Genomic DNA, 22,853 nt, shown 5'->3' on the forward strand with positions numbered 1-22,853 from the left:
TCAAGGCTCCGTAGCTTCTTTCTAAAATTCTAAAATTTAAGAACTTCCTGGGATTGCGTGTGGCCGTGCTGTACATCAAAGGGGTCCCATGGCCCTTGGCTGTCACTGTTGTTGGGAATCCGAGAGGCATTTCCAGCCCATTCTGCAACGTCTGAATGAGGAGAGTGCACGCGTGTGTGTGCACACGCCTGTGAACTGCAGCCAACCTGCAAGGCTCAGGGTTGAGGCAGGCAGCCCTGGCTCGGGTGGCACAGGCCCCAGTGCTCGGGGAGGAAACTGGACGCTGTGGACATGGGCTGCGGGAGGCAGAGAGAGGAACAGGGAGAGAAGCTGCTGCCTCCGAAATTTCCTCTAAGGGAACAGAATCCAAGTGTTGAGTGGGCTAATGCAGAGGCCGCTTTGATCCTGTGTGGCCCAGCGCTGCCCTGCAGGAGCTCAGCAGCCTGTCGTGGGGATCACATGCACGAGGCAGCCCCGAGAGCCCGGGTCCCCGCCCATGCCATCCTGACAGCAGAATCACGCTGCCAGCTCTTTCTGGATGCTGGATACTGTGTTGTGGCTGGTACATGTGTCACCTCATTCTGTGTAGGGGGACAATCACTGCTATATTACTGATGGAAGTCACCAGCCCTTGTGAGGTGGCTGGGGAGGGCGCCTGAGCAAGGTCTGCGTGACCACACGGGATGGGCGGTGGGGACCCAGGGTCCAACCTTCCCTCTCTGGTGTCATTACCAAGTGTCTTAACTGGCACCCCAACAGCCGGTAATCATGGTAACCCCCACTCTTCACCAGTGAAGGTGAGGCATGAGAGGGCCCTAGAGGGGCTGTTGTGTGGTCCTGCTGGGGGCAAGGCGAGTGAGACCCAGCATATTCCTGCTCTCTGGGCCCTCACATGAACTCCAGCCATGCTGCTCAGGGACACACCTCCTCCCAGCTCGCCGGGGAGAGGTGTGGGAAGCTGGGGAGGGCCGCACTGCAACCAGCTCCTAGTGGAAAGCAGGGCAGGTCACAGAGCCACCTGCAGTGGGGAGCTCCGTGGGGGTTGGTGGGAGCCATGGATAGTCAGCAACAGGTGCCTGGTTTCAAGTGGGGACTGGAGGGAAGAGGCAGGCATGGGGGTGGGGGGATAGCTCAGAGTTGGGAAAGCCAGGGCCTGGACCAGCAGTCTGTTGTGGAGCCAGAGAAGCCATAGACTGGATGTGAGGAGGAGACAGAGGCGGATGGGGCATCCTGCAGACAATGACGCTTCCTGCCGCCTCTGCCCGTGAAGCCCCGGGAGCCCACAGGATGCCCGTGAAACACCAACTGCCCTGGGTGGCTGCAGTCAGGGCAGCTACACTCAGCACCTCTCCTCGCAGGTGGCCTTCACCCCATTATCACGCGAGGAGGCTGAGCCCCCTGCAATAAAGGAGGTGCCCGAGCAGGTGCAGTCATAGAAACAGGCCACGTAGTTCTGGGGCTACATTCTCATCATTCTTCCCCTTCTCTTTCAGGACAGGTTACCCTGGTACTCTTGATCCCACTGTAAATGAGACAGCGTTCAGAGCCTTCCACAAAGCAAGGACTCAAAGAGTGTTTTCTTGTTTTGATTAGCTTTATTTGATTTTAAAAGCACCGTAATATGCTAGGTGCCCGGGGGCCTCATGATCTGAACAGGTTATTCAAAATTGCTTTCAGCCTGGCTCAGTAGCATTCGTCCCACGCAGGCCATCATGCAGGCAACCTTGATGTTCAGATGCAGTTCGCAGCCCACAGGAACATCGACCTGGGATCCCATAGGAGCACCTCTTCCAGCTACTTCCTGCCTTTGCCCCAACCCACTGTGCCCTTGCAGCTGCCTGGGGCGGGCCACACCCCAGGGGCAGGCGTGCGGTCAGTCTGTGCACCTGCAGTGCCATCCAAGGCATTCTTTGCTGAGCCTGAGGACCATGCTGCCACCTGCTAGGCCCACCCGTGCTTCCGAACAAGAAGACAGGGTTTCGAGCCTGTGTGTGCGCTGGTGGGGAGGTGGGGAGCCTAAGCTCCAGGCCTTATTTACTTGGGGTACCCCCTGGCTCTGACCAGAGCCTTATGGCCTCATTGTAGCACAGACCCATCTACCCACAGTTCCCGGAAACCTTGGTGGGTCTCCCCTCCTGCTGGGACACTCTAGGGGCCGCTCTTCCTGTACTACTGGGCTGGACAATCCCTGAGGCCCAGCAGCTCCACGCTCCACAGCCCACTGTATTGCTTGCAGGTCAGTTCTTGCTCCTATATCACAGCCTAGGCACTGTGCCTGATACCTAGGTCCAGAGTATAGGGCACTCTGCCCATAGAGAGCCACTGGAATGGGGAGTGGCAAAAGTGAACAGGTAAATAATTAAGTAAACTAACCTAAGGAACATGAGAGGTGCAATATCTAAAGACCAAGCTGACTTTCTGTGAGAGCTGGGAAAGGGGGCAGCTGTTTGCATTGGATCTTGAAGGACACATAGGAGTTTGCCCTTGGCAGCAGGGACAGGCTTACGATGCAGATCTAGGCTTTTTGTCAGTGTTGTCTCTCAATGTTTATAAACTCTGGCGGGCAAGCAGTGGGTTGCAAGGGAGGATGTTGATGGTGCTGGCTTCTTTGCTCTGGGGGAAGCCAGAGATGTTGGGGCCCCAGCCGTGGCCTGCATGGCTCATGCTAAATGTGTTTGTGGCCGCTTCTCAAGAGGGCTGACACTTCCAAAGGGGCTTCCTGTGACAGATTGCTGTCTGGCAAGTGGCAGAACCACCAGGAAGGGGAGGAGGCAGAGGTGGATCTGCAGCTGCCAGCCCAAGTCCCCTGGGGAGATGGCAGGATGGGTGCGGGTGGACAGCCATTATGGGGAGGAGCCCCTTTCAGGGTGCTCTTTAGGGGAAGTGGTGGGTGAAGCAGGCAAATGACTGGGGTGGGAGACTTAAGCATGCATTCCTTAAGTCCCCCAGAGGAGAGAGGAGAGGGAGAGATTGGGTACGGCGATGACACTGGGGCTCAGAGAAGGTCTGGGGCTGCGGTGGGGGACAGAAGGCGTGGGAGAGGCAGAGCCCAGGAGCAGGGCGGAGGGGGCAGTGGTGTCTTTGGGAGCCGGCCCTCCTGCTCTTCCCCCAGCTGGCCACCTTCTCCCTCTGGGGGCATCCGAGTCCCTGGGAAAGGGGACCCTGTCCTCTCTTCTTGAGGGTGCCCTCCACCCCACCTGCAGGCCTGTGTCCAAGAGCAGGGCCTTCCTCACCCCCGGGCCCTGCACCCCGGGCCCTTCCTGCGAGTGTCTGCCGGGTGCCTGGCACTGTGCTTGCCACCTCGTATGTCACTGCAGCTGTGCGGCCTGGTGCTCCCATCCTACACTCATCCCAAGGCCCCCAGCCATGCCTTCCTCCTTCCTCTGTGGGCTGCCTGGCCTTGGCCCCCTGGCTCTGGCAGTCTTACCTGTGTTCCCTGCCCCGCCTTCGCTGATTGCTGACTGCTCTGACCCAGGCCGATGGTGCAGGGGTGGCTCTGGAGCCTTCTGCAGAGGAGAAAGGGGCTGCCTGACCCAGGGAGGGGAGAGGGACCAACTGGAGGAATCCCTAGACCCACCCACCTGCTGCCAGACTCTTGGTGGTATGGTGCGTGGATGTCATGTGCTGGGAACAGCTGTGGCTTGCCGCCCTTTGCTCCTATACCTGAGTCCGGCCAGCAGCTGGGAGGCTGCTGTGCTGGTGGGAAGCTGCACTTGGGTGTCCTCCTGGCTCCCGGGATGGGCTCACCACAGCGGTGCCTTACGGGCATCATCAGCTTGGCATAGATGTGCAGTGTGTTGAACTTCCCACTGAGGGTCAGCCCTGCAGTGTGTGATCGGGTCCCAGTGCAGGGAGGCCCAGACTCCCGGCTCCCTTCAGGGCCTGGTCCAGAGCACGCAGTGGAGGCCTGCCAGGTCAGCCCTGCGGCCACTGAGGCCACTGAGCCTTCTAGGGGTCAGAGCGCGACAGATGGTAGCTCAGGACTCGTTTCTGGAAGCTCTCACCTCTCCTGATCAAGAAGTCTGGCAAACAGCCACACAGTAGTGGCCCCAGAAAGCCCTTCTGCTTGGTCATATGGATGGGGAAACTGAGGCTCAGAGAGCTATGTCACCCTGTCTAACCGGGATTGAAGCCAGACCAGGCAAAAAGCCCATGGTCTTTGCCCTCACCTCAATCTCCCAAGTTAATGTTATATGTTAAAAACAATAATCCTTTCTTTATATTTTTCTTTAAAAACATTTTGAGAACATAACTGATGCACATGGTGAAAAAATCAAGCAGAGCAAGAGAATGCGGAGTGAACAGTGAGCGCCCCCGCGGAGTCTCCCACCGCTGCGTCATCTCCCCCCGCCACGCCTGCCCCTGCCGCGTCTCCCCCCCACATCTCCTGAGGCAGCCCCTGTCCCTGTTCACGGGTTGACTTTAAAAAGCTAAGATGCAGCTCAGCGGCCGCCCAAGCACAATCACTGCTCATAAGACCTGAGTCATTAAGAAAATGTTCAATTAGATTTAGTGTAATTATTTATCTTTCTGAGGAATTGAACAGTACTCTTTTACAAAGATTTATCTCCACGAAGGACTGTAGATAAAACAGTGTTCATATGTAAGATGCTCCTCTTCCACCACGCAGAGTCCTTGGCCTGCACTCCCGTGTGGGTTTCTCAGGCTGTCCAGGCCGAGGAAGCTGTCTGGGAGGGGAGGCTGGGCACTTTGCAGGCGCAGACACGGGAGGGCCGTGCATGCTCAGGTTTGCACTGGTGGGTGCCTGCCTGGTGGTGGGCTTCCTCCAAGCCCCCCTTTCTCCCAGCGCCAGCCCGAAAGCATCCGCTAGCCCTTCTGTCTGGACTCAGACCCTTCATGTGACATTTATTGTCCAGGACCCTTGCCTTACATGTGCTGTTCTTAGAAAATAATCTGAAATCAAATTAAATCAACAGTGGTGACTAGTCAGATTCTTCGGTGCCTCCTGGTGGGCACTGGCCCCCTCCCCTCCTGCCTCATAGGCTCTGTGGCTCCCATTGGGTGGCACTGACTCCCTCAGGGTGCCCTGAAGCTGGGGCAGGAGCTCCTCCGCAGGCCAGGCTTTGTGCGGTACGTTCAGGGCCTCTTCTCGATGGCCTCAGCAGCCTTAACCGCATTCCTTCCATGTGTCTCTTGGGCTCTGGACCATGGTTGGTGCTGGTCAGCTCCCTCTGTGCCCCATCCCTCCTCCCCTCTCCCTACCCCCAGGCTGCCAGTTCGTGAATATCCCTTTGCCCCTACCCTGGGCCTCCATGGCCTCTGCGATGACACCTGGACAGTGGAGGATCTCAGGACCCTCTCCTCCAGCTTTGCAGTTTAACGATGTGATGTTTCTCCCTCCCTACAAAACTTTCCTTGAGTCTCCATGTCCAACTGCACCAAATCCCAATATAACTGCCCTCTGGAGCTGGGCCTTCCAGACAAGGCCAGCTTCATTTCCCTCTAGGGAGGACTCAGCAGGGCCTCATGGATGTGGTACAGAGCCCCTGAGGATGCCTGCTGAGAGACCTGTGGACGTAGACTCTTGGTCCAGCCAACCCACAAGGATACAGGCTTGTGGGTCACACAGAAGCTGAACGGGGCCCATCCGCCGCCCTCCCGAGGGCCTGACCGATCTTCCTTCTCTGCACAGCCCCCCAGGGCGTGCCATCTGCCAGGGCTCTGCCAGCCATCGGGAAGCCGGCCTCTGTTCTGCTGGTGTTGAGTGGGGCCAGCTGAGAGTGGCTTGTGAGGAGCACCCACTTCCTCACAGTTTCTGACTCACAGCCATCTACCCGAGGCCGGGCTGATGGCTGAATGCTTAATGGGGAGTGTTTATGGGGAGATTAATCCACTCTCTCTCTTTCTCCTTGTCTGTCTCTGTCTCTGTCTCTCGCTCCCCCATTTTCCTCCCCAGGGGGGCTTTCTCTGTGGTCCGACGCTGTGTCAAGCTCTGCACCGGCCATGAGTATGCAGCCAAGATCATCAACACCAAGAAGCTGTCAGCCAGAGGTAGGGCATGGGGAGTGTCCTGCGCAGCTGCTGTCAGGCTGGGGCAGGGGCTTTGGAGGCCATGCCCTGTGGACTGGGCAGCAGGTCCCTCCCGGGCTTGGCCAGCACTTGGCCCACCTGGCCTGTGACTCCACGCACAGATGCGGTGGGTTCCTGGAGTGGAGGCTGTGGCACAGGGAGGCACAGGAGTGTTGGGGACTTGAGGGCACCTCTGGCCTGGTGGGGCCTGGGCTGGTGGGGGTGCTGAGGGACCCTCAGACCCCTGGATTCACCTTTGTGCTCTGGTTAGGGTGTTCTCAGGGCCCCCCTTCACCTCCCCTTCCCAAGTGTATTGGGGTCTCTGTCCCCAGAGCTGGAGGGGGAGAGGTTCAAGGTGGCCAGGCCGCCATGGTGGTTGGGTGATGTCATCTGCCCTGAGAGCCGTGGGCCGAATGAGAGCTCAGTGACAAAGTTTCGGGTGACCAGGCAGTGCTGCGGTTGGCCATCTGCTTTCTGACAGCAGAGTCCTGGCGTCATGGCCAACTGGGAGGTGACCCGGCAGTTTCTTAACTAACAGAGCCCAAGTCTTATACACAGTGGCAGGGCACTCCCGCCTGCCCTGGGAGGGCTTCTCAGACACGCGGGGTGTGTGCGAGGAAGGGCCTCGAGTGGTGCTGGCCCCAGGTGGCCCTCGGCGTGTGGATGTGCCTCCCGAGCCCTGCTGGCCATGGTCAGCTCTGGGCGCTGCAGATGGTGATGGAGCAGACAGGCTCCTGCCCTCACGGGGTCTCCCTGCCCTTGTGCTGTCCTTGTCCCGTGGGGCAGGTCAAGGACAAACAACACCCAAAGTCAGCACACAGCAAATCTGATGGTGATGGGCAGAGGCATCCTGGGGCAGCTGTTGTGGTTGGAGCACAGATCTGAGGAGGCGATGGGGAGGGACTAGCGCAGGGGTCCTGCTGGAGCCCCAAGGTGGGGTGTGCCAGAGCGCCAGGTGAGGCTGTGGAGGTGGGTGCAGGGTGGGTGGGCTGCCTCACTGAGGTGGCAGCCCCATGTCACTGCCCTGTATGGTGCAGGTCCATGGAGGAGGGACCGGCCGGATGATGCCCTGGTAGAGGGAGCCAAGTGAAGCCCCTGTCTGCTGCTCTCAGCCCCTCCCCTCCCAGGGCACTGCCAGCAGCCTTGATTAGCATCCAGGCACAAATCTGAGCTAATTGGGAGCTGGAGAGGCCCTGACCCATCTGGCCAGGCTGCCAGATGCTGAGGGCCTAATGTGGGCAGAGACGGGCCTCCTCTGGGTTGGTGGGAGAGCTGCCTACTGTCTGTGGCCTGCAGTTTACAGTGATCCAGCCACCTGTGGGGGCGGGCATGTGCGATTTGTGGAGCGATGTGTCGGCATTGTTTGAGTGACTGCTGTGTACTAGGCCATCAGTGTTTCCCCTTCTTGGGAGCATTCTCTGACACCAGGTTGTGGGGAGGTCCTTTAGGCTGCAGTAGGACCTGCTCCTGTCCCAGCCCTTGTCTGCCTCCTTGTCACTGAGCCATGAAGGGGCTTGGGGGTGCCCGGGGCTTGGAGGTGCCCAGGGCTGGGTCAGTCCCCCTGTGGGTGTCCCAGCCCACGAGGGGCCATGGGAGGGTGACACTGCAGAAGGTTCAGCAGGGACACTGAGGAGTGGGCTGGGGCAGGTCCAGAGGCATGCGCTCCCAACCATTCCCCACACATTGTGGGGGCCTGGGTTTCCCTTCTGCCCTGTGCCTCCACCTGCTGGTCAGCTCTCTTGGCCCCCTGGGGCCCAGCCTGTGGTGGGGTGGGTGGGCCAGGCTGTGTTCCAGGACCTAGGGCAGTCAGCTTGTTTTTTCTTGATCAAGACACAGAACTGGTCGTAAGTGGGCGGTGCTCAGTTGTGCCTGTGGCCAGTTCCTGTGGGTCTCTGAGAGACATCCCTGAGGCCTGGACACTCCCTGCCTGTCACAGGGCGCCACGGAGAGGAGGTCTGTGTGTGCGTGAGCATACCTACGCATGTTCACACATGTGTCTATGCACACATGCATGTGTAGGTGCATGTGTGGAACATGATGGAGCCTCTGGAATGGGACTGTCTGGCCCTCCGGCAGTTAGGCTGGGACCAGCCCAAGCTGAGCTGGGGGAATGAGAGGTCCTCCCAGGTCCTGCTTGGGAAGATGCGTCAGGGAACCCAGGGGCCTGGAGTGAGGGAGGTGGGGGTCCTGGAAGTGGCCCCTGGCTGGGAGAGCAGTGGGTGGAGGTGAAGGCCACTTGCTCCAAGAGTCAGCTTCGATGGGCTCCGCAGTGTTTGGACAAGCAGGTGGGAGGAGGAGGGAGTGACCTCTGTAGCCAGGATTTCAGTCCAGACTCAGGAGGAATGTCCAGGAAGCCTCCAGGTACTGAGCCATGTGGTTGAGGCAAGAGGGGACACCAGCCTGAGTGTGTCATTATGGGTGAGACCAAGGGTGATTGGGGTTCTGGGGGGCAGATGTCGCCGGGAGCAGAGGGCAGGAAGCTGCTGATGCCGAGAGGCCTGGCCAGGGTCCTGGGGTGTCTGCTGAGTGCACAGACCCTGAATGGGCGGCCATACCACGACCACAGGATCTGAGCTGCCTCTGCTGTCCTCCAAACCTGTGCTGCTGGGAGTCGTGAGTCAGTGTGGTCATCTGCGGTGGCCACATTTTCCCCATGACCACCCAGGGACTGCTGCTGGCTTGAGCCCAGGCATGGGGATGATCGAGTGTGGGCCACCGCCTGCTGTTCTCCTGGCCTCAGGGAGCAGCTCATATGTCGTGTGACTGCCCCATCATGGATGAAGACCCACACGTGTCTGGTGGCCCCGCTGGACCCTCAGTCCTGGCACTGCCCAGTGCAGCCTTTCTCTAGCAGGCTTGAAACTGAGATGCCAGGCATGGCACAGGTCCCACGGCCACCCTGCGATGACAGAACAGCAATCATGTTAAAGCCGGCACCTCCCGCGTGCTTGCTGTGTGCCCTGCACGGAGCCCAGGAGGCTTCTGTGTTCCCTGACGTTCTGTGGCTGGCACTGGCGGAGGCACTAGTGTGAAGTGTTCTGGAGGGGTGGGGGGAGTATCACCCAGCACAAAGGTGGATCCCTAAGCCAGGAAGAGCAGGAACCTCAAACACCTCACATTGGAGCCTCCCAGGCACCCCCTCTCCCTCATCCCTCTCCTGATTTTATGCTCATCCCTGCCTCGTTTCTCTGTTGTTTTGCCACATGGGCGTTTCACCCGCTTGTGTCTGAGCCTGAAAGTGGAGTTGTGCTGCCACTGCGACCTGCCTTGTGCTCGGGTGATGTTCTGGGGTGTGTCCGTGGGATGGATCCCTTCCCACTGCCGTGCGATGTTCTGTTGAACAAAGGCTGCTACTTTTCTGGCTCTAGTTAATTGCTGATGACGCTGGCAGACCCACTGAGACCCCACACTCGGGAGGAGCTCCATGACACGTGTCAGTGAATTCAGTTTGGCAAAAATGTTGCTTGCCGGTCAACTTGGTGTTTTAAAAGCCTGTGCAAATGTATTAGCCTGGGAAACCAGAACCCATAGCTGGCTGTCTCCCTCCTGCTTTTCCATCTGTCCCTGAAGGTCAGCAGCCACCCCCACCCACCTTGGGCCCTTCCTTATCAGGGACCTCCAAAGCCTTGTCCACCTAGACCTGCAGCCCTGATATGCACTTCCCAGGGCCATACATGTGAGGCAGCACCACCTCGTGCCCTGTGGCCTGGTGACACATGTGTGCAGTGTGGGCCCTCTCTCCACAGATTGAGTCCTGTGGGGCCTTCCCTCCCTCCTGGATGCCGGGCCCACACCCGTGGGCCCATGCAGGGCAGCACTGTGCTGCCAGCGTCTCCTTTGGGATCACTTTGTCCCTGCCTGCTTCTCCTCGGCCAGGGACCATGGGGCATGTCAGACCCAGGGCTTCCTGGCCACTCTGCACATTCTGCTTCATTCCTCAATTGTGTGAGACCTTAGGAGGAGAGAGGAACCCCTTTAGACACACCCTAGGCATAGACTCTCACTCATCTAACAGGTTTACACTGAGGACAGGAAGATGAGCAGATACAGCCTGAAACCAGCAGCGACGACACTGTGTGCTGGGTGGGGCCCTGGAGAGGCAGTCCTGAGGGGTCGGAGCAAGTCACTCCAAAAGTTGTGTTGCATGGGCGTTGAAGGATGAGTAGGAGTTTGTTAGGCTCAAGCAGAAAACCACCCGAGTATGATTCTGTGGAATTACATAGCTCCTCTAATTAACCTCACACCCCCTATTTATATTCTCAAAGTGCTCTATGAGTCAGAAGGATTTAGGGTAGCAGGAATCTGAGTGAGAGGATGGCTGCGCCCTGGAGACCCTGCTGACCACACAGACCGCAGAGCTGAGCTGCTTTGTGTTGCCATGAACGCCCTGCGCCTCATCACAGGCCTCGCTCCCAGGTGCTTGCGCCTCTCATGCTGCATGCCTGGCCTGTTTCCTCATTCGATGCAAGCTGGGTGGGGTGGTGGGAGGAAGGGGTAGCCAGCCGGGGGGACTGCCTGGCATTCTCAGCAGCCAGCTCCCTGCTGTGACCTTCCCGCAGGATGCCTCTCTGGGCAGGGGCAGGGATGCCCAGCCATGTGCGGCTCCAGAGGGCAGGCTCCACCCAGGACTGCACAGCCTCACCCTGCCATATTCTTGGGCATTTTTTTCCTGTTTAACTTTTTATGGTGGAAAATTTCAAACATTCCCAAACACAGAGAAAATGATAGAACGAACCCAGCTTCAACAGTTATCAATTCTTAGCCAGTCTTGTTCCATCTGGGCCCTAGATCCTGGGACGTTTACCATTCAGTGCATAAATATCTCAGTATGCATCCCTAGCAGAAAAAAGGTTCCAAAAACAGCCACAGGAGCTTTATCATTCTGAAAAACGGGCAGTAATTCCTTGATACTGTCTCTCATGCAGCCTGTGTTTGTGTTTCTACTGGTTCAGAGGTTGCCTCAGAATGGAACCTTTGGGTCACACAGTCCCTGCACAATTGGGTTGTCTGCCCTTGGTGCTTGGTCCCGCTCCCGGGTAGCATCCCTGAGGTGTGCAGGTCACACCCCAGGGGCCCCGCTGTAGCCACATAGCCTAGATCACCGCGGAGCCTCAGAACTCTTGATAAGGGAGTTGGCCCCACCGCCCCAGCTTTGAGGGAAACTCATCCCCTTGGAGTTGAAATCTGGGGCTCCAGAAAATGACCCAGACAGAGCTGGCCTTGCCCAGATGCTGTGGGTGTTGCCTTGGTGTCCCCTCTCCTGCCCCCAGGCTGCCTCTTGGGGTGGGCGGTGATGGCACTGGATGGTCTGCTGAGACTGTAGGGGAAGGACACTTGGCACTTCCTCCTGGCCCCCTTCGCAGGCAGAATCCCGCGCTCACCACCCACCTCAGTCTGAGGACTCTGTCCTGTGACCTCTGCTGCCCTGGGCCGCCTTCCCCATGCAGGGACCTGAGGTTCCCCAACCCTCCCAGGCCTTTTGGGCTTTCCTAGCTGAGGAGGAATCGGGGAGGTGAGGGATGAGGTCTTAGATGGAGCCCCAGAGCTTCACTGTGGGACACGCACCTCCAGGTAAATGCCCCTCTTCAACCCTGACTGCCCAGCTGTCTGACCGTGGCCAGGTTACTCAGTCATCCTAGACCTCAGTTTCCCCAGCTGTAAAGTGTCTACCTCACAGGGACGTTGCAAGGCTCCGAGACCATCCCTCTCCACATTGCTGCCTCCCTTCCTGGCCAGACCCTGTGCGTCCTGCTGCGGAGGACCCCTCGTGAATACCCAGTAGCTTTCTGGTGTCGTCTGGCCCACCCAACCTGCAGGCCCCAGGGCCCCCGCCTCCAGGAAGCTGTCCTGGATCCTCCCGCCGGCAGCCGGCCTGGAACTCCCCAGGCCCCATGGCAGGCACCCCTGGCTAGTTCTCAACTGACCACGTGCTCCTTGAGGGCAGATGCAGCTGGTTCATCTGATGGCCTCCTGGCTGTCAGCCCAGAGCCTGTGAAAACATGGGAGAGCATAACACCCCTCCTCACCCAGGACTAGGCCCAGGCTCTGCCTGGGTGTCTGGCTTTCTCCTTCTCATCGAGGTGGGGCAGGGGCTTCCCCGAAATGGCCTTCCCCACTGCTATTCAGGGAGGTGGGGGATGGAGAGGGGACCCAGAGAGTAAGGGTTGGGTGGGGAGAAGGATGTTGGGCCCTTGGGCCTTGTGGGGGAGGCTACAACAGCCTCCTTGGCTGCATTTTACCCCTGATTTGGGTCTAGCGCCAGTGGAGGGGCCTCACTCACTCCTTGAGAGTCACTAGGAGGGCTGTGTCCCCACACCCGCTCATGTCCAGGCCCGAGCGGAGCAGCCTTGGTCCTTCAAGGCTCCTGGTGATGAGAAGCGGCTGGTAGCACGCAGCTCCAGGAAGGAGGACGCCACTCCAGAAACACTCAGGCCCCCAGTTACCGAAATACTTGGCCACGCGGACACTGCAGAACTGCACCAGCTGGTGCTAAAGCTGTAACAGTTCGATGTTTTAATATTTAATACTTAATTAAATAGAGGATTGTGAGACTTTCAAAGTTGGTGAATGTACTGAATAACGAGAGATTATTAAACTACTGTTAACAAAAGCCGTTAGAGGAAAATTAATTGACTGGGGGTAAAGAGATCATCAGGCACACAAGTCTTAAAACATGTCTTCTTGTTATCTGCCCCCTGCGCCCCCATCCCCTGCCCACTTGCCCAGCCCCTGCTGCTCATTGTCGACACTGAACGGCTGTTCTTCTGGGGGCAGTTTTGTTGTGCCTTGTTGGATGCCCTGTGTGGAGGGGAGTGCGCTCAGGAAGCAGTGCAGTGGGGTGACCCTCGTTAGTGGCCCATGCTGCAGAGAGCCTGGTGCAGGGAACCTGTCCTGGAATGGCCCTTCAGCTCAGGGTGGAGCTCCTGCGTGCCTGGCATCATCAACGCTATCTCGCGTCCTCCTACCCTCTGAGCTCAGCGTGGGCTCCCCTCTCACACGGAGGGGAGAGCTGAGTCCCACAGAAGCTGAAAGGTGGACAGGGTCCCCTGGCTGGTGGTTAGCAGAGCCTGGGTGTGGAGGACTCTAGATTTCACCCAGCTGGGGCAGACCGAGGGTTGGGCCAGCGTGGGGCTCCCAGGTGGGGCTGACCTCACAAGTGGGGCTCACCTCCCAGGCCCCAAGCTCACCCCGCAGAGAGGAGATGAGTGTCACCACTGTCCTCTTCCTGCCTGCAGGCCCGTGCAGCTCACCCCAGCTCCCTTTCTGGGGCACCTGGTCTCCCCAGGGACCCTTCTGTCTTGGGAGGACACTCCTTGCCCAAAGGTGTGATGGACAGGGACCATCTTGAGGTCTCTGTGGTCACTGGGGCTGGGGGTGAGCCTGCACCGCAGGGAAGCCTGCACGCCCCCGCTTCCCCAGCCGAACCCTGCCTGCCTGGGACCCCTTTGTGCAGTGGGTCGGGGGCTGCCTCCCGGGCTTTCCTGCTACAGCCGGTACTGCAGCTTTCTTGTGGCTCCCGCACAATCCACAGACAGAAAAAGACCCCTGCTCAGGGGGATAATGAGTGCCTGGTCGGCAGAATCCGTGGAACTGGGTTAATAGAGGACGAGGCGCCGCATTGCAGGGACAGCTGAGCAGCTGAGCATGCGCCTGTGGCAGCAGCACCCCTCCCAGCCCAGGGACCCTCCCCTCCCAGCCTGGGGACCCGCCCCTTTCCCTCCTCCCCGGCTCAGCGGCCCTCCACTCCTCTCCTCTCCCCTCCTCTCCTCTCTCCTCCTCTCCTCTTCTCTCTTCTCCTCTCCCCTCTCCCTCCCGCTCTTTCCCCTCCAGCTTCTCTCCCCACCTCCTCCCTGCTGGGAGACCTCCTCTGCTTCCCTACCCCACCCTCCCTGGGTGGCTGAGGGAACAACTTTAGAGCTTGGATCCCCACCCAACTCTTGGCCCACTCTGCCTTCAGGTTTGCTCTCTAGGAACTTGGAGGGTGGCCAGGAGTTGGGGGAATCCCTGGGAAACGCCCCCTCCCCTGCCCCAGGGTCAGCCTTCAACAGGATGGGGATTGTCCCTGAACTGGGATTGTGGGGAAGGGACCCTGCATCCAGGTGCAGGAGGAGTTAGGGGAGCTGGGAGGCAGGCCTTCTGGGGGCTTGGTGGGGGCACCACATGCCTGACCCTCTCAGGGGGAGGGCCACCTAGGAGCAATGAAGGAACAAGGCTAGGCTGCTGGATTTAGCAATTAAGTACGATTTACAATCATAAGATGTAAAATAAGCACTGTGTGTCCCAAATTGTGTGGAACACACTTAATTAAACTAAAAATTATTTGTTGCGTATCTGAAATTGAGACAGACTTATACCAAAAACAAATTTTGTCCTTTGTCTGAAATTCAAATTTAACGGGGCACCCTGTGTTTTATCTGGCAATGCTAAGCTAGACTGTTGAGAGACAGGACTTTGTCATTAGTTTGGAAACCGAATTGGTTTAGTCGAAGGCTTCTGGAAAGCGGCCCTGAAGAGGACCAAGAGAAGAACAGGGAGCCAGGCTGTGCGGAGGGTCCCGGCCCTTGCTGGCCCCCTCTGTTAGGTGGAGAGAGGATGGGCAGCATTATGGCCTCCTGCTCTCTGGTTCTGGGTGTGGCCCTGTGTAGACAGCAAGTCCCAAGACCTGCTGGTCAGGGTCCAATGCCAGGTTCCTGAGCCTCCATGACCCCTGGGGCAGGCAAATGCATCCTGAACTGGATGCGGGAGCAGGGCCCACCCTGTTGGCATTTGGAGGGGATGAAGGAGGAATCCCTGAGTCAGGGAGGGGAGGAAGGGGAGGGGAGGAGTTGACACGGAGGACCCCTCTGCGTGCTTCCGCATTTCTAGCCACTCATCTTGCAGAGTCAGGGGCTTGTCAGCGGCAGAAAAGTCTCCCGGCAGAGGGGAGATTTGGGAGCTGGGTTCTGGGCGCTAATGACCATTCCCTCCCTGCCTCACTCCTCTTTTCTGTAAAATGGGAGGAGGGTTGGCCTCCACGCTGCCTGGCTCTTCTAGAACTGATGGTTCCCACATCTGGAGGGATCCTTACTCCCAGGCCCTGCCGGTTCCAGGAGGTGAGTGAGGACCAGGGAGATGGCTGAACCCACAGCCTGTGGGCCCAAGGTTTGAAGACCTGCTTCTGCCAGTGTGGGCACAGCTCCCTCCCCCGGTCCTTCCTGCTCACCACCCCTTGCTCCCTCCAGGCTACCCACCAGTGGACTGTAGGCCCAGCAAGGGCAGGCCTCCTACTTTGCACATAGTACCTGCTTACTAAACAGAGTTGAACCGGTGGGAGGAGAAGAGTGTTTTGAAGATTCCACTTAAGGACTGAGCTAGGTGGGGAGTGGTAGTGACCGCTGATGGAAGGAGAGGGGGATTCGGAGTGCCCAGGTCCCCGGGACCACTTGGGCAGGAGTGGGGAAGCCCGCAAGGTGTGGGTTTGAGGCCTGGGTGGGAACAGAGCTTGGGAATGGTAGAGCTTTGGTCTCTGTTGTGCTGGTCTGGCTGCTGATGGGAAAGTCTGGAGAGCTGGGGATCCAGGGCAAAGCTCAAGGGAGAACAGCTGCAGGGAGCCCTGGAAGGTGCTGGGGGCCCTGGGTGTGTGTCTCCCCTGTGGGCAGCCACTGTCCTCTGTCCCCAGGGCCAGGAGCTGCAGTCCTGTGACAGGTCTGCGCAGAGGCTCTGAGGTCATGATGTTTCCATTGTCTGCGTGTCACCTGGGGGAGCCCCGACTCCCGCTGGATGCGGAGTGATTAGCCTACAGAAGGTCATGGAGGGTTTATTGAGGTTAGTGGGGGTTAGAAGAGCCCCGCGGGTGAATGTGAGGGCCTCAGCCTCCCCTGCTGGGGAGGGCGGATGTGTGCAGATGCTCTCATCCCGAGGCGGCGGGGGGCATTCTGGAAAGGCGCTACCAAGGGGCTGCCGGCCACTCACTTCCGTTGCATGGTCTTCTCTGTTGTTCTTTTGCCTCAATCCCTTAAAAAATGTGACAGTGCTTGCCCTGAGCTGTGCTCCCTGGCCTCGGGCTGTACTCCCTGGCCTTGGGCCTTGGGCTGGGTTGGGCCCCCAGGCATCTGCTCGGGCATGAGTGGGAACCTCTGGGCAGCTGTCTGCTCTCTGAAAAGGACAAGAGGGACATGGACAGAGTTAGGGGCAGAGGATGAGGCTGGACATAAGGCCACAGTGGTCAAGACTGCAGCTCTGGAGTCTGGGCCTTATTTTTGACAGTAGGACCCTGACAGGGTGGGCCCCGCACCCCCAGGGGCTGGCCTGAGCCAGTGTCCCCGCTGTCTCTGGAGGAAGCCAAGGTGGTGTCTATGGAGAGATGGGCTTTGGTGGGAGGTGTGTGTGTTGGGGGCGGGGGGACCCCAGGTGGAGGACCCATCACACCAGGGCTGGGAGGAGTGGCCTAGCAAGCCCCTCCTGTCACCGTGCCTGCCCTGAGTGGGGCCACCGTTGCTTTCCTAGACTGGACAGTCTAGGCACCTTGGTTTAAATCTCCTCCTACTCACTCCATTTGTGAGCATGGGAGTCCTGTCCTGGGGTTACGGGGGTGACTGAACACATGACACCCAGCACTGGATAGATGAGTGGATGGCATTTTATTGTCACATATACTCAGAGCCCAGAGAGGAGGACGCTGCGCTCAGGACACAGTGAACAGGCAGGGGCTGGGGAGCCAGGCTTTGGAGTAACAACGGGGTGAGGTGGCCCCTGGTTCCCACCAGAGGCAGTCTCGGCTGGTTTGAATAATTCCATGGGTTGGCAGAGAGCTGCATCTTGCTACTCAGGCATGAGCAGGAACTGTGCCCAGTTCTTGTGGGGAGGAGGCTTACCTGGGTGGGGACTTAGCCACAGAAGCAGAGTCCAGAGGGGGACATGAAGCTAGGTCGTTCAGGGCCTTCCTGGTTTCACTGGGTGTCAAGGTAGCACGTAATGTTGGCTTTAACTTTAGACCTTACACCATCGCCGTGCACAAAATGCCACAGCTTGGCAGTGACAGGGAAGGAATTCCAAGCCACACCTCTGTTTCAAAGCTGAGCTGCACCCCACAAGCTCGAGGACGGTTGTGATCCTGAAGAGGGCCCTGGGAATGGGGCCCCAGCTGAAAGGCCAAGTGGACCCCATGGAGGGGAGATGCCGTGGACCCCCAGTGTGTAGCCCGGGAGTGGCCCTACTGCAGCCACTGGCCTGGCCTGGGCTCCCAGAATGGCTGCGTTCATCCCCATATGGCTGGCAAATAGCTACGAGGCCCTTGGCTCCAGCTCTGTCATGCACGTTCATGCAGAGGGGCAGGGTGCTGCTGACGTGGTTGCCAGGGTCCCTGGGAGCCCTGACCTTGAGGCGGCAGGCAGCTGCAGGACGGGCCCACAGGTGCTTATCGAGGATGGTGGAGCTGCTGGCGGGTTAATTGCCGGTTGTCCTGTTGCCTTTTAAAAACAAAACATGCACAGAAAGCCACAGCGAGAGCCGCCCTCTTGCATCTTTATCACAGGGCTCAGCCTCCTGGGGCTGCACAGGCCTGACTGGATGACTTGGGACCCCAAGAGGTGCTGGGTGCCCAGGAGGAGAGGGGTGTCTGCCTCCACAGCCTACCCCCTTCGACACCACCTCACCTTTTCTGGTAGACTTGTGCTGCCCTCGGAGGATCCTGACCCGGCACCCAGACCTTGAGCCGGGGTTATTCTTGCCTCAGACCTACCACTGAGCTCCCCAAGTCCTCGCTGCCTGACCCCCGCAACCCCCCGCCCCAGATCTCCAGAGGGAGACCAGGCTTGTGCAGCCCACTATGGCAGCATCTGAAGGGCTCTGAGAAGTCCCACCGGAAAGAAAATAAGGAGGGGGCTGCTTCCGAGGCCCCAAGTGGGGCCTCCTGTGATGGGGTCCAGCTCCATTTCTACCTGGTCTCCTTGCCCCCGTGCCCCCATCTGAAAGCTGGGGTGATGCAGCAACAACCCTGCTTCATGGGTGCCATGAGCAGCTCACAGGCCTGCCCAGAGCCAGTCCTCAGCACACAAAAGTCACTCCCCTGAAGGACTCACATGGACCTCTGCTCATTCTCAAGGAGCAGTTTTCCTTTTAGGAGGAATGGCCAGGATCTGCCCATGGCCTCCTTTCAGCCCCTAAACCGGCCTGCACCCCGAGACTGGATGGGCAGTCCCTGCAGCATGGTCCAAGCTGACTCGGGTCAGGACTGGTTTTACTTCACATTTACCGGCCAGGGAGGAGAGTCAGAGGAGAGGGGCTGCTGGAAGCCACTCCCTCGTCCCCACCCAGCTACCCTCTCTGTTCTCAAAGAAATCCAAGGTCAGTGCTACCAAGGTTGGCAAGTGCTGGCAGCCCAGGTTGGCAAGTGCTGGCCCCGAGATGTGAGCTGGCCTCTGCCTGCTCCATTCCTGCCCCACCCCACAGCCAATCCCCACTTTTCTGTTACCAGAGTCTGTAGGAGCCGGCCAGGACATGGCCAAACATAATTAAAGGTCAGACCCCACTGGCCTAGAGTCAAGGCCCAGGATATCCTATCAGGTTCTGCTGACCCAGCCACTCAGTACCACACAGGGCTGCGTTTGGCTCCTGAGCACTCTGTCACTAGTGTGTGAGTACAGTCAAGTTTAGCCTTGAAGTGAATTGGGACGCTTAAGTGTGTTGGTACCAGGCAGGGTGCAGAATATGCCTGGCTGGTGTTTGATGTGGATGCTGGCAAGCCGTTTAAGAGTCTAGAGGGCCAGGTGTGGTGGCTCCTGCCTGTAATCCCAGCACTTTAGGAGGCTGAGGCGGGTGGATCAACTGAGGTCAAGGGTTCGAGACCAGCCTGGCCAACATGCCAAAACCCTGTCTCTACTAAAAATACAAAAATTAGCCAGGTGTGATGGCACGTACCTGTAATCCCAGCTACTGGGGAGGCTGACATGGGAGAATTACTTGAACCCAGGAGGCAGAGGTTGCAGTGAACCAAGATCACGCCACTGCACTCTAGCCTGGGTGACAGAGAAACACACCGTCAAAAAAAAAAAAAAAAAAAAAGAAAGGAAAAGAAAAAATGTCTAGAAAGCTGTCTCACGCTATGGTGGTGCAGGTCGTTGAGACAGGTGTGCAGGTCACCTGAGGCCGATGGGTCTTGCCAACGTGCTGACAGTGCAGGAAGGGGCTGCTGAGCCCCAGCAAGGTCCGGAGTATTGGACAGATGTGTGCCCAGCTCCGTGGGGATGGGGGGCGGATTTGGGGGCCCCTCTCTGCTGTGGCCCTCGAAGTCTCCTCTGGACAGGAACAGCACTACTTGACAGGGCATCTCCTGAATCCATTTTGTGGGAGGAAACTGAGGCCCCCAAGTGGGATTTGGATGCAGCCAGTTTCCTGGCCCAGGCCTTGGTGGCGTACCACATCCCACAGCAGGCCCCTGTGCAGGGCCTGAGTTCTGGAGCGTGGCACTGGCATCACAGTACCTTTAGCCAGACAGCCTCAGGCTTGGTTCAGAGCCCTGAGTCTGGTGTCCTTGCCACCCTAGTCCAGCACACAGGTGGACCACCTGTCTTGACGTTGGTCTGTGCTCGCAGCTGCTGGTTTAGCCTGGAGGAGCAGAGCCCCAGGTAGCCCCAGCCCTGCGGAACCAGAAGCTGGCGGGACGGTGGGAGCTGGCACAGGATGTAGCTTCTGGCCCATCCCTCCCCAGCCACTACTTCCAGGACAGGGCAGCTGGAGCAGAGCCCTTCTGCCATGCCCACCATCCCCATGCCCGCCCCAGCAGGGCTGTGTGGCGGATAAGCAGAAGGGGTTGTCCTTGAGGATCTCCTCCCAGGCATGAGGAAATGAGTGGAGAGCGCCGATGCTGTTGGGGGGCGCCCAGTGATGGACCCATGGTGGGGTCTGGCAACCTCCCTCGGGGTGAGGCAAGGCTGCCCGGAATGGGGGGATACGTTCTTGAGCACCCACCCTGTGCCAGGCCCATGTGGATTTTCACACACGATTCCATTTTCAGTCCAGCACAGTCCTGGGGCCAGATACCATTATTACAGCCATCTTCCAGATGAGGCCCAGGGAGGTGCCATCTCTTGTCCCAAGCCACACAGTGGGTAGTACTCATGGCACCTAGGGAGCCCCACCCCCCAGCCCTTAGACCCTGGTGGCAGTGGTCCCAGGTGGCCCTAACTGCATCCCCCAGCCAGCACAGAGCTTACCCGGCAGGCCTCCTCCAGGTCTCTGGGCCTGACAACTCCAGAGGCTCTGGGGTGAGAGGGAAGCAGCCATTCCTGACACAGGTGGGCCTCGTGCCTCCCCCTCCTGCCCCTCCGCCGCCCCCGCCCAGTGCCCTGCGGTGTCCTCCTGGAGGTGCCAGCTCTGCTATTTCTCCTGGTGGCTGGCAGGGGGCCTGGTGCCCACCCACGCCCTCCTGTTCCCCTTCTCCCTGGTTCCTCTCACTCACCACCCCCCACCCCTGCTGTGACTCACCCACTGCCGGGGAGGAGGAGGGGCGGGGAGGGTGGAGGATGGCATAGGGGGACTGGGTGGGCAGGGAAGCCTCTGCCAGATCCATCCCGGACCCCTTCTTGGCGCTGGAGAAAGAAAGAGGAAATTATGGGAACAAACATCAATGATTTACCAAACCATGTAACCTTGTCCTGTAAGACCCTCCCTCCCCCTTGGGGGGCACTGGTCACACCATGGCTTCTGGGTGCCATCCACTTGGGACACGAGGGGTCCCCAGAGCCATGCACAAGTGTGCCTTTGGGATGTTGAAGGCTACGCTGCCCACCCCACCAGTCACCCAGCCTTGGCCTTTCAGCCCTGGCAACTTTGAGCTCCTCTCTGTGCCTCAGTTTCCTCATCTTTGCCCTGTGCCTCACCCTGCAGATGCAGCAGGGTTGGTGTGAATGTCCTTCCCCGTCATCTCCACCTCTCCCATCGCCCTCAGCTGGCTTCTCTTTGTTCTTAGCTCAGGGGACCCTACGACTCCTGCACTGATGAGGGTGGCGTGGCAGGAGGGGAGGAGCTCCCGCCACACCATGAGAGGTTTGCAGTCTCTCCCCCGCCACTCCTGGTCTTTCAGGGCATTTTTGGAATGAAATAGGTTAATGCCTGTAATGTGCACAGAACAGACGGTGCCTGGCATGTGGCAGGTGCTCCGGGATGGGTCACGTGGCTGTGCCCATGTCCTGGTCCTCTCTCTTCCTGCACTTGGCCGTGGGCACCTTGAGGTGGCCCCTGCCCCTGTCACCTTCATGGTGGTGGGTGCCAGCTGCCAACCCGCCAGCATAGTAACAGCTTGGAGGAGCCCCCACTCCCCTACCCCGCCCCTCAGAGCTCCACGCTGAGGCTTCGGGGGTCCTGTGGATCTGGGAATGGCTGCTGGTGGAGGGTCTATGGTCCCTGCTCCTGAGAGGCTGGACATCTAGGCAAGTGTAACCCGACCTTGTCTTTCCCCACCAGCATGAGTGGTTTGCTTTGGTCAGGCCTCTGCAGGCAGGTAACCCAGATTGGCTGGGCTCTCAGTGTTTTGGAGAAGGCTGTGGGGTGAGGGAGGAGGGGAGCCTTGTCTCCTGGGCCCTTGAGCGCCCTCCTGGTGCCGGTGTGGGGTTGTCTCCCCTTCCTCTGTGATGTCGGCCTTGCTGCCCCCACAGCCAGCATCTGCAGGCTGTAAATATCAGATTCTGCATTGAGCAGAGACTGCAGCCACCAGGCAGGCACCACCCACCAGTCTAGAGAGCAGCAGGAAATGCGGACCAAGTGGCATATCACAGAGAGCCCCTGCACTTCGGCGAGAGGCCTTGGCTTTGAGTCCCAGCCCAGCAGCCTGCCCCTTGCGGTCCGGGTGTCTTCGGCGTCCTGGGATGTGTGCGGGAGCGGGTGAGAAGCCTGCCGTGAGATGAGCCCAGCAGGCTGTATAGGGCTCGGCTGGGGGTGCTTCTCTTCCCTGTCTTTCGGTGGCCCCAGCCTGCCTGTGCCCCAGCACTTGGCCCCACCTGTCGTGCAGACCTCGGGGGATACCCAGGGTGCAGGTTTGGCGAGATGAGTGGCCGGCAGGCCAGGGCTGTCTGCCGAGATTGTAGCTAAATCACCTAGAAAAGCTCCCGGCGCTCGGCATTCCCCGAGGGCTGGAATCGGAGGATGTTGCACTATCACTATCATTAGAATTCAAGCAGGCAGGCGGATAATTACAGGCTCTGGTTTAGCCTGATCTTTTTGAGGACAATTGTTTATGGGGTTTATTGTTGTTGTTTGGGGGGTTTTTTGATAAATGCTTTTATGGGGGTATAAATGAATGCTGTATTTGATCTGTGGGATGTTTCTCTGGTAGGAGAAATAAATAGCAATGCTTTTGCCAGCGTCTCTCTGAGCCACCCCCTTGGGGAGCCGGTGTGTAAATGTGTACACACGTGTGCGCATGTGTAGAATTGCATCCGCACTGATGGGTCAGTCACCTTCTGGCTTAAATACAGGCCCACACACATACGCCCTTGCCTCCGTTTAGGGTGCAGATTTGCAAGATGCCCAAGCGTTTAGGAGCTGGTTGAACTCGAGTTCCCTCTCCAAGCTTCACATCAGAGGGGGTGTGAGAACCAAGTCTTTTTCCAGCATGAGTAGGCAAACTCCTACTCATCCTCTAAAACCCCACTGAAGCATCACCTCTTGAGTCTCCACAGGCAGAATCAGGGTCTGAGAACACTCTGCTCATCACTCTGCTATAACAAGAGGCACAAGCACTGCTGTCATTGGCTTTTTGTGCCCCAGGGACTGTCTGCCCTGGACCCCCAAGACCTTGGCCAGGGGTCTTGGGATGGGAGAAGAAGAGGGAGGGCAGGAGGGCAGAG

The 22,853-nt window shown here is 58.6% G+C and overlaps 1 protein-coding gene across 50 annotated transcripts in view; it reads left to right on the forward strand.

Moving 5' to 3' along the window:
* CAMK2B (calcium/calmodulin dependent protein kinase II beta) overlaps positions 1 to 22,853 on the forward strand; it is a 109,603-nt gene that overhangs the window by 35,929 nt on the left and 50,821 nt on the right. For 41 of the 50 annotated variants that reach the window (XM_074035103.1, XM_074035121.1, XM_074035125.1 and 38 more), the window contains exon 2: positions 5,918 to 6,012. The exons of 7 other annotated variants lie outside the window; for them this stretch is intronic. Coding sequence is in view for 32 of the 43 variants with exons in the window: in XM_045387689.3 (XP_045243624.1) it covers positions 5,918 to 6,012 (95 nt within the window). In the remaining 11 variants the exon portion in view is untranslated. Of the gene's footprint in view, positions 1 to 5,917; positions 6,013 to 21,742; positions 21,889 to 22,853 lie in introns of those variants that run through there. 2 more of the 50 variants (XM_065542033.2, XM_074035123.1) reach the window with 1 other exon arrangement.

The sequence above is a fragment of the Macaca fascicularis genome, chromosome 3 (assembly GCF_037993035.2).
Source record: "Macaca fascicularis isolate 582-1 chromosome 3, T2T-MFA8v1.1".
Lineage (NCBI taxonomy): Eukaryota > Metazoa > Chordata > Mammalia > Primates > Cercopithecidae > Macaca > Macaca fascicularis.